Genomic DNA, 13,140 nt, shown 5'->3' on the forward strand with positions numbered 1-13,140 from the left:
ACTAATTGCCCGGGACAGTCGTTACGTCAATTCCACTCCGCCATAAAAACCAATGCCCAGCCAACAGAATTATGCAGCTGTGTCGAACGTGCTATTGGCCGCTGAGTTAGTTAGGTGTAGCCTAGATATTTTTGCCTTTTTTTTTATAAATTGCATTTTCTTCTGAACGCCAACATTCCAGCAGACCCAATAAAAGTAAAATGATAACAAAATATTTTCCGTCCAATTCGCAACGCGTATTTGTGTACGAATACAGGATTATAAATATCTATCTATCTATCTATCTATCTATCTATCTATCTATATCTATATCTATCTATCTATATATATATATATATATATATATATATATATATATATATTCGTTCCTCATTCCTCAGTTTCGTTATGTTTTATTGGGGTGATTCAGATTAATAGGTTTCGTATGTTAATCATTCCAGGGCACAGGGGCACAACTCCCAAGCACCCTTGTTGAGATCAGAACCGTGTGGAGGTGAAGGCTATTAAGTTCCACGCAGTAATGGCGTCATCATTTTAGGCTACTGAATAGACCTAGTTATATGCGGGTCTGTGCTCACCTGGAATAATTATCCGCAGACGTATTTATTACCATATGAATTTAATAAAAGTGCAAGAATTAGCAGCGTATAATCTGTAGGTGTAATTATTAGATACTGTACTTATTGGCAGGTATGACAGCTGCACTTATCAGCAGGTATGATTATCAGGTGTGAACACTGGCAGGTATAGTTTTCGGGTGTAATTGTTGGCAGATGTATATATGAGCATGTAGCGAGGTGTTATTATTAAGATGTTCAATGATCGACAGGCGTATATTAAGTGCAGTTATCACCAGGTATAATTATCAGTCGATCTAATTAACCAGATGTAACAATCAGCTGCAGTTACTAAAACGAGCAGTTACAAATAGGTTTATCTATCAGCAGGGTTATTTATCAAGTGTACTGATTGGCAGGTACAGTTATTAACATATGATTATAAGAATGGCACTTATCAGCTGATATAATGGCCGTAGATGAAATTAGCAGATGTAATTATCAACTGATGGCTACCTCCCTTTCCTTGGGGGAAGCAGCCTAGGTATATAGATAGATAGATAGAATTATCAGCAAGTTATAAATCAGCAGGTGCAGTTATCAGCAAGTGTAATTATCAGTAGTTATAAGTATCAGCAGATGCAATTATCAGAGGGTAAAAATGTCAGCAGCTGTATTTATGAGCAGGTGTGATATAGGTGTCGGAATATAATAGTTTAATATTCACCTTGTGCACGTATCAGCAGGTGTAATTGTCAGCAGGGAAGATTATCAGTAGAAACAAGTATCAGTGGGTCTAATTGTCAAAAGGTGTAATTAGCAACTGATTTTATTCCTCAGCAGGTACAATTATCAGCTGTGTAATTATGAGGGGGAATTACTAGCAGTTAGAAAAATTTGTTTTGTGTTAAATTATCAGCGGTCACGTGTGAGGTTATTAGTAGGCATATGTGAAGTTATTAGTAGGCATGTGTGAAGCTATAAGTAGGCATGTGTGAAGTTATTATTAGGCATGTGTGAGGTTATTAGTAGGTATGTGTGAAGTTATTAGCTGGCATATGTGAAGTTATTAGTAGGCATATGTGACGTTATTAGTTGGCATATTTGAAATTATTGTTAGTCATCCGTTTCGTATCGCTTACAAAGTCTCCAACATGCATGCATGTGTCGGTCTTAGTCACCTGATGGCGGCTGTCCACGCTGCTCTATCTCTGGCAGCCTTCCTGTACAGTCCCATATCCCTGAGGTCACAGTATAGGACCTCGTCCCTGGTCTTTTTCGGTCTGCCTTTCGCAACCCAACCCCCAGCGTTCACACTTCTCACATTCTGCACCCATTTGTCATCCCCCATCCTCTCCACATGCCCAAACCATCTCAGTCTACCCCTCTTCATCACAGTATCAGCACACTCCAGTACCATCCATCCTATCGTCTCTTCCATCATAATCCATCCCCCCCCCCAACCCCCAAGCTAGGTGAAGCACTTGGTAGTCATATATGTAGTTATTAGTAGTCACGTGTGAAATTATTAAAAGTCATGTATGAAGTTGTTAGCAGTCATGTGTGATATTAAAAGTAGTTATGTGTGAAAGTAGTCAATCTGTATATTGCCAGACGCCTTAATCTCTTAAGGTGTGGCCACAAACAAATCACCTCCGTGTTGCCCTGTCTCCTGCCATTTCACTGCCCTGCTCCCAGCTCACACACCCCTCTCATATACCTCTCCACTCCATCCCCTCATCTCATCCTTGGCCTTCCCCCGCCCTCTTCCCCCCTCCACCTTACTCACATACACTCTCCTTGTCAGTCTCTCGCCCATCATCCTCTCCATATGGCCAAACCACCTCAATGTATTTCTCTTAACGCTTTCTATCGCATCCACATCCACACCACAACGCTCCTTCACTTCCTCATTCGTCAGTCTGTCTCTACATGTTACTCCACATGCTCCTCTCAAAGAACTCATTTCTATTTTCCTCACTTTTGACTTGTGTCCCTCCAACAAGGTCCAAGCTTCACTTCCATACGTTAGAGTTGGTATCACAATACTGTCATGCAGCGACTTTTTTTTTTTTTTTTTTTTACTTTCATGCTCACTTCCCTGTTTCGTATCGCTGCTTTCAAAGAAGAAGCAACCTTTTTTCTCTGTTGTACCCATTCAAGCTCTTCACAGTCTGAACTTCCATCCTTACTCATCACACTACTCATGTACTTAAACACACTCACGTTTTCCATTTCCTCCTCATTCAGCCTCAGTGGACATTCCCTGACTTCATTTCTCTCGAAGACCATAACTTTACTCTTCCCTACATTCACCTTTAGATTCCGTTTCCTACACACTCTCCCACACTCATTCATCAAGTCTTGCAGTTCCCCCTTGTCATCACGTAACAACACAGTATCATCTGCAAACAACAGTACAGGGAGTTTTCAATCACTGCCCTCTCTCATTAGGACTGCTTCAACATCCACTGCCCTACCTTGTATCTCTTTTATAACCCCATCCATATACAGATTGAACAACCATGGAGACATGACACATCCCTGTTTCAATCCAACTTTCAGATAGAACTTATGTTCACTGTCCACACGCACTGCAGCCTTAGCACCCTTGTACATGCACTTCACTACATTCAGCAACTTCCCATTTGCTCTTTCATACTTTCCACGTTCCTTGTCTATCCACCCTGCCATATGCTTTCTCCAAATCCATGAAGGCTGCATACAACTTCTTTCCCGTCTCTAGAAACTTTTCCACTAAAGACCTGAGAATGAATATCTGATCTACACAACCTCTTCCCTTCCTAAAATCTCCCTGTTCTTCTCCAGCTAATTCCTCTGTTATTTCCCTAACTCAGTCAGTATCCTATCATATACTTTTCGTATTACACTAAAGACAAATGCCCCTATGATTACCACACACTCCTTTTTCCCCATTTCCTTTGCACAGGGGAATAAATACACCTGACTTCCAATCCTCCTGGACTCTACCTTCCTCCCAGGCCAATCTGCACATCTTCCACATCCATTCTACTGCTATCTCTCCCCCATGCTTCAACATTTCACCACACACTCCATCAGTTCCTGGGGCTAACTCCGTTTTGACTTTCTTCATTGCTTCCACAAATACCATCCTACTGATTTATTCCTCTCTTCTCACATTCCTCCTCCTCCCAGCCATTCCCCAGCCACTTATACTCGCATTACTTTCATTCTCTTTGTTCAGCAATTCCTTAAAGTGTTCTCTCCATCTGCTCATTAATTCTCCTTTGTCCACTAGCAATCTACCATTTTTATCTTTCACTCCCCGACAAACTTCTGTATCATCCTGTCTAACGCTCTTTACCTTGTTTCCACAATATTTTCTTACAGTCCCTCCACTTTACACTCAAATGTCTTCCAAATTCCTCATCCACTCTCTTCCTACTCTCTCTTAATAATCTTTTCACCTCTCTCTTCCTTTCTGCATATAACTCTATTCCATCTCTGAACTTCCTCTAAGCCCCCGTTTGTCATCTGCTCACAATATGCTTTCTCCTTTTGTGCCACATCCTGTCTCACCTCTTCATTCCACCATGCTGTTCCTTGCACCCCCTTTCGTCTTCCTTTCAACCCACACACCACCTCACATAACTGCACAAATTTCTTCTGTGAATATCTTGTACACACCTTCCGCGTCCCCCATCTGCTCAAATCATGTTCATCCAATTGCTCCTCCACTTCTCTCGTATATTCCTCTTCTCTCTTATGAAAATAGTCATGTGATATTTTTTGGTAGATACGTATGACATTATTGGTAGTTGAGTGAAATTACTGGTAGATTTGTGAAAGTAGTCATCTGAAGCTATTGGTAGGTAGGTATGAAATTGTTAGCAGCCGTGTGTGAAATTATTGGCAATCGTGTGAGAAAGACCTCTGGGGAATTATCAGACATCACATTATTTTCTTCCGGACTTCATTATATGCAAATCAAGTTCGGAGACATTTTCATATTTGGTGTGCAATCACGGCGACACAAATTGAATATTGCTGTTACTCCCGGCGCTGTGCAGGGGAAGAGAGAGAGAGAGAGAGAGAGAGAGAGAGAGACAGACAGACAGACAGACAGAGATGGAAGGATGTTTTGGATGTTTTGTGATATGATGCTTTGTATGTCCAGGAGTGTGTGTGTGTGTGTGTGTGTGTGTGTGTGTGTGTGTGTGTGTGTGTGTGTGTGTGTGTGTCTGTCTGTCTGTCTGTCTGTCTGTCTGTGTCCGGGCGCGTGCGGGTGCGTGCAGAAGGAGGGCAAAGAAAGGAATCTCTGACTCTGGTATCGGTTTATTGGCAACACTAAGACGGGGGCACCATTCCTTAGTCTTAAGAGCCCCATTGCACAGTGCCAGGGAAGGGGAAATGCTAGCAACTGCCGCAGAGGTTTGGGTCCTTGGCGTGTATCCGGGGCCCACTCAACCCTGGGCCATCTTTACATAGCGGCAGGACACCTTTATCCCCTCCACCAATATCGTCAATATGTAGGATTTCTTTATGCGTAACTGAGGACTTTTCTGATTGTTATTATACTGCCGCCCATACTTTTATTCTTGTGTTGAAACAGGACATCATTATTCCTTCTCATATTATCGCAGTATCTTCACACAAAATTACATCTTTATTGGACTTTTGAATTTCGTTAAAATATCTGCTTTTGTGTATGGCCAAATGAAGCCTGTTTCTGTTGACACTACTCATCAACATATCTTCACCCCACGTATTGCTGTTGTGTGATACCTTTATTATGGTGCCAAATATCGACAAATAATTCTTTTTTCTTTAGGCTCAGAGTCGCTGTTTCTTGTTTGTACTGTTCGTATCTCAGAACAGAACATAATTATTCCATCTTAAAATAATTATAAAATACCTGTCTTTCTGTGAGGGCAAGTAAAAGCTATTCAGATTTAAACCGTATTTATCACTATATCTTCACTCCAAATATCAATCTAGTACCGTCACAATAGGAAGCATTTTTTCGTTTCCAGATATCACCCATACCATCTTCACAAAAGAGCAGGAGACCTTTATTCCATCTCCAAATAACGTCAAAATATCCGCCTTTCTTTATGCACAGCTGTACCTATTTCATACACGCATTGTACTGCCGATCGTATTATCACAGAGCACGATATCGTCACTCGTTCTCCCAAATTCACTCAGCCTTCATTCGTTTAGGACATGGGGTATGAGTTAGAATTTTGTTGGTAATGCCACAGAAAATACCAGGGCTTTAGCTAGAGGCAGATAACATAGAGTTTCTGTTCTGGCAAACTGTAAGCTTGACAGACTTCAAAGCAGGCATTGTAACTGTATGGTTTAGAAATGAAGTTGGAATGAATAAAAATATTTCTGACTGTGGCATCCAAATTGATATCCCAGTAACCGCAAAACGTGATAATTCGTTTATATCCCTTGCCACCGGGATCCCTGGATGAGGTAGCTGTGTGTGTGTGTGTGTGTGTGTGTGTGTGTGTGAGTGAGTGAGTGAAGTCAATGTGGGAACATAGCTGCCATAAAAACAGCCACAAAACATGTCATATAATCAATATACCTACTGACATAGTATAGCATCTGGCTAGGGTGTCATTATCCCCCAACGCCCTGCCCTACTTTGTTACTGATCCTGCTTATCCAACACCGCACACTTGTTGCCCTCAGGAGCCGCTGCTGCGGTAGTGGTTAGCACATCTAGTTTGCAATCTAAGGAACTCGAGTTCGATTTCCCGGCCGGTCAAACTGTCAGTCAAAGTTAGTTTCCCCCATGGCCCTCTTTACGTAGTAGTACAAATATGAGCCTTTGTGGCTATATTACACCACAAAGTATTGTACCTCGCATTTCATCTACACACGTGGTTTCCTTCCCTCGTGGCTTTTCCCTCATTTCACCATATACACGTGGTTTCCTTGCCTCATGGTTTTCTCCACACCTTGTTCTCGGAATCAACATCACTGTTGGTGCCGCTACCTATAGAATTCAATTTCTCTTCCCTCCTCACCTGCAGTGGTGTCTAAACCAATCAAATTTGAATATTCAGGCGACCTAGGCTTACCGGTGCTCCACCCACCTCATTAAGGGGCTTAAAACCGAGCGGGCGACCTAGCTGCTCCGGCTTTCTTTCTACTCTCAACTTCACCCCGGCTACTACCTCCTTGCTGTCCGTCTCTCCTGGTGAAATCTGGCCACGTGGTACAAATTTAGATATACAATACACATAAACACATCAGCCGAGCACTCCCGCTTGTCACAAAATTCATTACGCATATTTGTAGTCTGTAACTATTTTATCCATGTAATTGATCCACACATGCTGTAATGTAATGACCTTGTGCTATTTTGAAATCGTGCAGTAACTCTGTATTGTTCGAAGTCAATCATCACTCCCCTGTCTGTTTCCTCCCAGCACATTTGTGTTTATCCATCCATACCATTTGCCTTGGTGTAGCCCCCTTGTAAAATATTCTCATAACAAAACGCTACACCTTGATATAACATTTTCCGTTGGATGCATTTTCTATGGGAATATTATAACGTACCAAAAATTAAATACCTGCTAAACAGTCGATATGCATTTTCTTCATGGAACCATATTCTCGTATTCAGCTAGATTTCGCAGCACCTCCTCATTAGCGAATTATTGTAACTTGTACACCTTAATGTTACGTTGTTTGTCATTTTTATTGCTTTTAATATTGACATTGTAAAATTTGCATCAGTAAGGCACGAGAGGATATGAAGGTGCAATACATAAAATAGCCTGCCGAGAGACGCGTTATGAAATCTTATTAACCCGGCTCCTGTGACTCACGTTCACATAAATAAAATGATAAAATGTTAGCTAGAATATAAGACTGAAGTTTTCCCCACCACAAGAGGGTTAACTAACGAGAATACGACCCATTGTAATTAACCTCATTCAGTTCTGTGTCGTATTTTATTGATATATTTTACGTATTACATTCCTGTATTCTTGCAACCACCAGACTATTATATTCAGCCCTGAAATGATGTTTAGCAGTGAAGGGGCCAAGGAAGGTAATATCAAACCCCGCCAGTTCGAAAAGCCTCTCCCCTGCTGAATAAAATCGCCTGAAGATTGCATGAATAAAGCAGAAAATTACGTCACTGGTTTAAACGAACAAGGAAAAATTGACACTTGGATGAGTAACTTAAGATTTTTTCCCCTTCCCTAAAGCAATGTTTCTTAAGTGTGGTCCGCGGACCCCCAGGGGTCCGTGGAACGTTCCAAGGGGTTCGCAGGCTACTTTGAGTAAAAGCTAAAACAAGTGATAAATTGTAAAATGAATAATGTTTTGACAGTTATGTGAAGTGAAATTTGAACAGTTACCGGTATGTTCAAGTTAAGCCATTAATAAATAATTCAGTAACAGTTTTAGTATATTATAGCCTACAAACACCTTTACACTCAAGAGGTAGGGTAGGAGGGAAATCTACTCATAATTAAGGGTCCGCCACATGATTCGTTTTAATAAAAGGGGTCCGCTGCACGAGAAAGTTTAAGAACCACTGCCCTAAAGTGATTTTTTTTTTTTTTTTTTTTTTTTTTTTTTTTCATTCTACCATTATACTCTGTTCACTTTTAACTAGACGTGAAATTACCATCGTCCGTCTTGAATACTGAGCTATAACAAGAGATTTAACACTGGAATATTGTGCTGGTCACGAATAAGTGTCATGGAAAGGATGTACAACCGCTGTATTGTCTTTTTCTGCCACTGAGGGAAATAAGCTGCAAAAGGACGAATATCTCCACCATGTTAAAGTGAATGGACTGTCGGCTCCTCTAACCCGTTTCCTAGTGTTTCCCAATGTGTGTTTTATTCGTGCTGCCACCAGACGATTTTACTCAGCTGTGGAGAGACACCGGGGACTGGAAAGGGTTAGAGAGGCCCTTGACTAACCCCTCCAGCGCGAGAGACCCTTCCCAAGCTTAAAAAAATCGTCTGGAATAAACTAAGCAAATGAGTTATCGTAGTGAAGGGGTTCTGCAGCTTAGGAAAATCGGAGAAAAATTTGCTGTTTTATTGTGAGTAATGTCGGACGATTATTTTCCAGGATTTTTTTTTTTTCCCTTTGGGTGGGTGGGGGGGGGGTTGCAGCTTGGAACTCCTGGACTTTAAGGGGTTCATTAGTCGGGTAAGTGGTTTTATTGGGGTGCAAGGGTTAAGTGGAGAGAGAGAGAGAGAATGTGGAGATGTTTGTTCAGTGGATTGAGTGTACCAAGTGGAGTGGGTGGGTTAAGTGGAGTGGATTGGTAAGCAGAGTGTGGTTAAGTGGAGTGAGTGGGTTAGATGGAGCGAGTGGGTTAAGTGGAGTGTGTCCTTGATGCAGTAAATGAGTTAAGTGGAGTATGTGGATAAAGTGCCTAAACAAAGTAAACAGGAGTATTTCTGTTAAGGTTGGACCATCCTGCAAGCTTCTTAAACTCTGTATGGTCTTTGTATCTGTACAGCATCTCTCTCTCTCTCTCTCTCTCTCTCTCTCTCTCTCGGTAATATCCATGTATAATGACTGATTGTTGAGATTCGCAATAGAAATCATCCCATCACCTCCCATGGGATCTAAGACTACCCAAACTGTCCCAGCTATCCTGTCCCGGTGGAGTGTGGTGTCCCGGCGCTTCTACTGTCCCGGGCCACCTCACTCAGCGGTATTGCGGCGGTCTGGGTGTTGATCTTTTCCGATATCCTTACTGGAATTCCGGTGAGAGTGATTGGTTTCTTGGATAATTTGATGTTCCGCCTTTGTGACACCGCGGGCTACTTACCGACAACACCAATTCTCTCTCTCTCTCATGGCCAGCATAAATTATTAATGTTTGGTGCGTGTAAAAGTGAGATGCAGTTAGTAAAGATTAAGTGGATTACCTAAACTTTGTGGGTTAAGTGGGTGAGGTGGGTAAGTGGATTAGGTAGGTTAGGTGGCTTAAGTGAATTAGGTGGCTTAAGTGGTTAGGTGAGTTAAGTGGGTTTCGTTTCGTGAGTTACATCTGTTAGGTGGATTAATTTGGTTAACATGGATTAGGTGGGTTAAGTGGGCTGATTGGAATACGTGGGGGTGTAATAATAGTAATATTAGTGGTAGTAGTAGTAGTTGCAGTAGTAGTAGTAGTTGTTGTTGTTGTAATAATAGTAGTAGTTTCTGTTGCAGTTACAGTATAGTAGTAGTAGTAGTAGCAGTAGTACCCAGGCTCATCTGAACGTAAAGCCGGTGGACTGCAGACTGAAGTTGCCCCTTTCCTGTAGCCACCACCCTCCTTTCAGGGGACAGAGAGGAAACTTGCATAACCGGGCAGATCCATCACTCGGCTATACCGCTGCCACCACTTGAAGGCGTTCGTCTCCAGCAGCAGCAGGTTGGGTGAATGGCTTGATTGGGTTGGGTGACTGTAGGGGAAGTGGAGTAGAGTGTGTATGCTAAGTGGTTTGGATGGATTAAGTGGATTAGAGAGGTTAACACTTCGTCACCAACTGGAATTTGTTTTATTTTATCAAAGTTCATACGATATTCTTCAGTTCAGAGAAAAGCGTCATGGTTAAAATGTTCAAAGCAAAGTTCAAAGCCAACATGTTCAGAGGTGAGGTCAAACATTAGACTTTTATATTTCATTTCGCAAACACCAGACGATTTTACTCACCCGAACCCACTGCAGGTTGAGAAATTAAGTGGGGTGGTCGGCTTAAGGGCCGTATGCTAAGTGGCTTTGGAGATGTTGTGACACCTTTTCCGTAGCGATTTATTTTGATTATTACACCTCAGTATCCCCTTGTGCGTTATCCATACAAACCATGTCGAAAGTAAAGCAATGGACACAGTACACAAGAGGACGCTGGAGTACAATTTGGTAACTAAATCGCGGTGTTACAGATGCTACGAAATCCTATGTAATCCAGGGTGAGTTTCAAAGAGGAGTGGGTGAATTAGTCTAGGCTTGTTGGATGGGTGGATTTTAGGTAGGGTGAGTGGGTGAAGTGGGGTGGGTGGTGGACATGGAGCGAGGGAATTAAGTGGCAGGGGGAAGTGCGATTAAGAGGTGAGTTTTTTGAGGGGAGTGAGTGGGGTGAGTTAAGTAGGGTGAGTGGGTGAGGTAGATTAGTTAAAGAAAGTGGGTTAAGTGGTGTGAGTGGGTCAGAGAGAATGCTTGGATTAAGTGGTCTATGGGGGTTAGGTTGAGTGAGTAAATTAAGTGCTGTGAGTGAGTTAAGTGGAGTGAGTGCATTAAGTGGTGCGAGTGGGTTAAGTGGTGAGAGTGGATTAAGTAGATTGAAGTGGATTAAGTGGAGTGAGTGGATTAATTGGGGTGACTGGATTAAGTGATGTGAGTTAAGTGATGTGAGTGGATTAAGTGATGTGAGTAGGTTAAGTGGAGTGAGTGGATTTAGTTTAGATGGGTGGGTTAGGTGGTGTGGGTGGGTTAAGTAGAATGAGGGTTAGGCTTGCGGTCAATAGGCAGTATCGGGTGTAGAGGAGCGTGAGGTGGGTTAATTGGTGGGTAAGTGGCGTGATGGTGGGCTGTTAGTGCTGGACCCACACCATCCACACCCACTGACAGCAACACATAAACCACTGACACCACCATCCAAACTCACTGGCACTACTACCTACTCCCACTGACAAGACCACCTACACCCACTGGCACCACCACCTACTCCTGCTGACACCACCACCTACACGCACCGTCACCTGCACCTACACACATTGACACCAGCATATATACCCACTGACACCACCATCACATACACCACTGACATCACCACCTACACCCACTGACACCACCACCTACACCCACTGACACCACCACCTACACCCACTGACACCACCACATGCACCCACTGACACCACCACATACACCATCACCTCATGCACAAGTGGCACGACCATCACATATAGCACTGACACCACCATCACCACATACACCACTGACACCACCACCACATAACCACTAGTTCCACCACCACATACACCACTGATATCACCTCCACATACACCACTGACACCAGTATCACGTGCTTCATTACCACCACTAACACCAGTTGCTCCTGTAACACCATCCACACCCGTCAATGTGTACGCGTGTGCTTACAACTACAATCATGTGCACCCCATTCCCCTGCGTGCATGTAGGTGTTCCGGACGGTGTAAGGGTGTGTGCGTGTGTGAGAGTAATCGAATGAGAGAGAGGGAGAGAGAGAGAGAGAGAGAGAGAGAGAGAGAGAGAGTGTGTGTGTATGTGTCTGTGTGTGTGGGTGTGGTGTGCATATGCTAGTTTGAAAAGGAAGATAACCAGGATGTTGTGAAGGAAGTGGGGGAACAGGAAAAGTTAGTTTAATTAAGAAGTGAATATCAGGAGCAGGAACAATACTGGGAACGCCACCAAAGTTGCTGGGGCAGTGATGTGCAGGTAGGGTACAATCACACACAGTAATAAGTTCACCTGACAAGAGAAGCAACTAACAAACTTCTTTATTTCAGCGCGCTACGGCCGATATTAAAACCCGTACCTTGATTTTTATGCTCATTTTTATATCTCGGGGTTGACCTCCACCATGACTCTTAAAAGGAATATTCGTGCTAATTAATGCAGGTCTGTATGTTTAAGAGGACTTATTGTATCATGTCTCACGTAGTCAAACCATTTTTTACGATATCGTCTATGTTTTTAGCTTATCCTTGCACCCGATAGACATTTTTTTTCTTACGAGGTAAGTTTCTTATATAAACATACTTTACATACATACATCATCTAATCCTGTGTTGCCTCATGAGGAGCGTAGGAGTCCGGGGCTAGGCAAGTTAGTCCTGACATGTAAGATGAGTGACCAGCCTCACACATCCCTGAGTGGCTTTACCTGAGCAATATACCCCAACCTCCCCTTGGATATAAACCTACACAGGCTCAATCCGGTTGGAGCGCCTTAATTACCCACTAAACCACCAGGCGTCATAGTTTGGTTATATGGTTACCACCCAGCGTAGTAAATGGTTTCCAGGTATAAAAGAAACAATTTGACTTGTCACTCAGTGTAGAGTCACCCATAGACAGAAGGAAGAGGAAAGAAAGAAGGAAAGAAAGACAGAACAGGAAAGAAGTAAGAGAGGAAAGGTCAGTCACCCGAGAGCAGCACTACATCGAGTGAGTGGATGGTGAGGGCCCCCACCTACCACTAAGTTTCTTATAGGATTATAAACACTTTCCATTCGCTCCTCCAGCAAAATAACAGCTTCTGTTTTATTGCAAGGGTGAGACCATCTTATGACTTCCACCGTGTGTGTGTGTGTGTGTGTGTGTGTGTGTGTGTGTGTGTGTGTGTGTGTGTGTGTGTGTGTGTGTGTACCTTCAACTTACATTTATTTTGGTTACCTCTAAATGTTGCTGTTCTGTTCTATTTGGGCTAGACATCGCGAGGTGAAAAGGTTATCTTGAATTCTGCTAACCTTTTATGTAATAGGGAGAGAGAGAGAGAGAGAGAGAGAGAGGCAGCAGACAGCCTCCTTGGTATCGACTTCTCATGACCGTAGATTGTTGGTATGTTG

General features: G+C 42.8%; 1 protein-coding gene across 1 annotated transcript in view; it reads right to left on the minus strand.

The window, feature by feature from the left end:
* The window catches only part of LOC145411851 (limbic system-associated membrane protein-like), a 167,556-nt gene that overhangs the window by 138,537 nt on the left and 15,879 nt on the right, over positions 1–13,140 (minus strand). The window contains exon 2 of the mRNA XM_080281808.1: positions 6,638–6,763. Within this exon, the coding sequence (XP_080137934.1) occupies positions 6,638–6,763 (126 nt within the window). The remainder of the gene's footprint in view (positions 1–6,637; positions 6,764–13,140) is intronic.

The sequence above is a fragment of the Coenobita brevimanus genome, chromosome 91 (assembly GCF_032717465.1).
Source record: "Coenobita brevimanus isolate Jiangsu-jjx chromosome 91, ASM3271746v2, whole genome shotgun sequence".
Classification (NCBI taxonomy): Eukaryota; Metazoa; Arthropoda; class Malacostraca; order Decapoda; family Coenobitidae; genus Coenobita; species Coenobita brevimanus.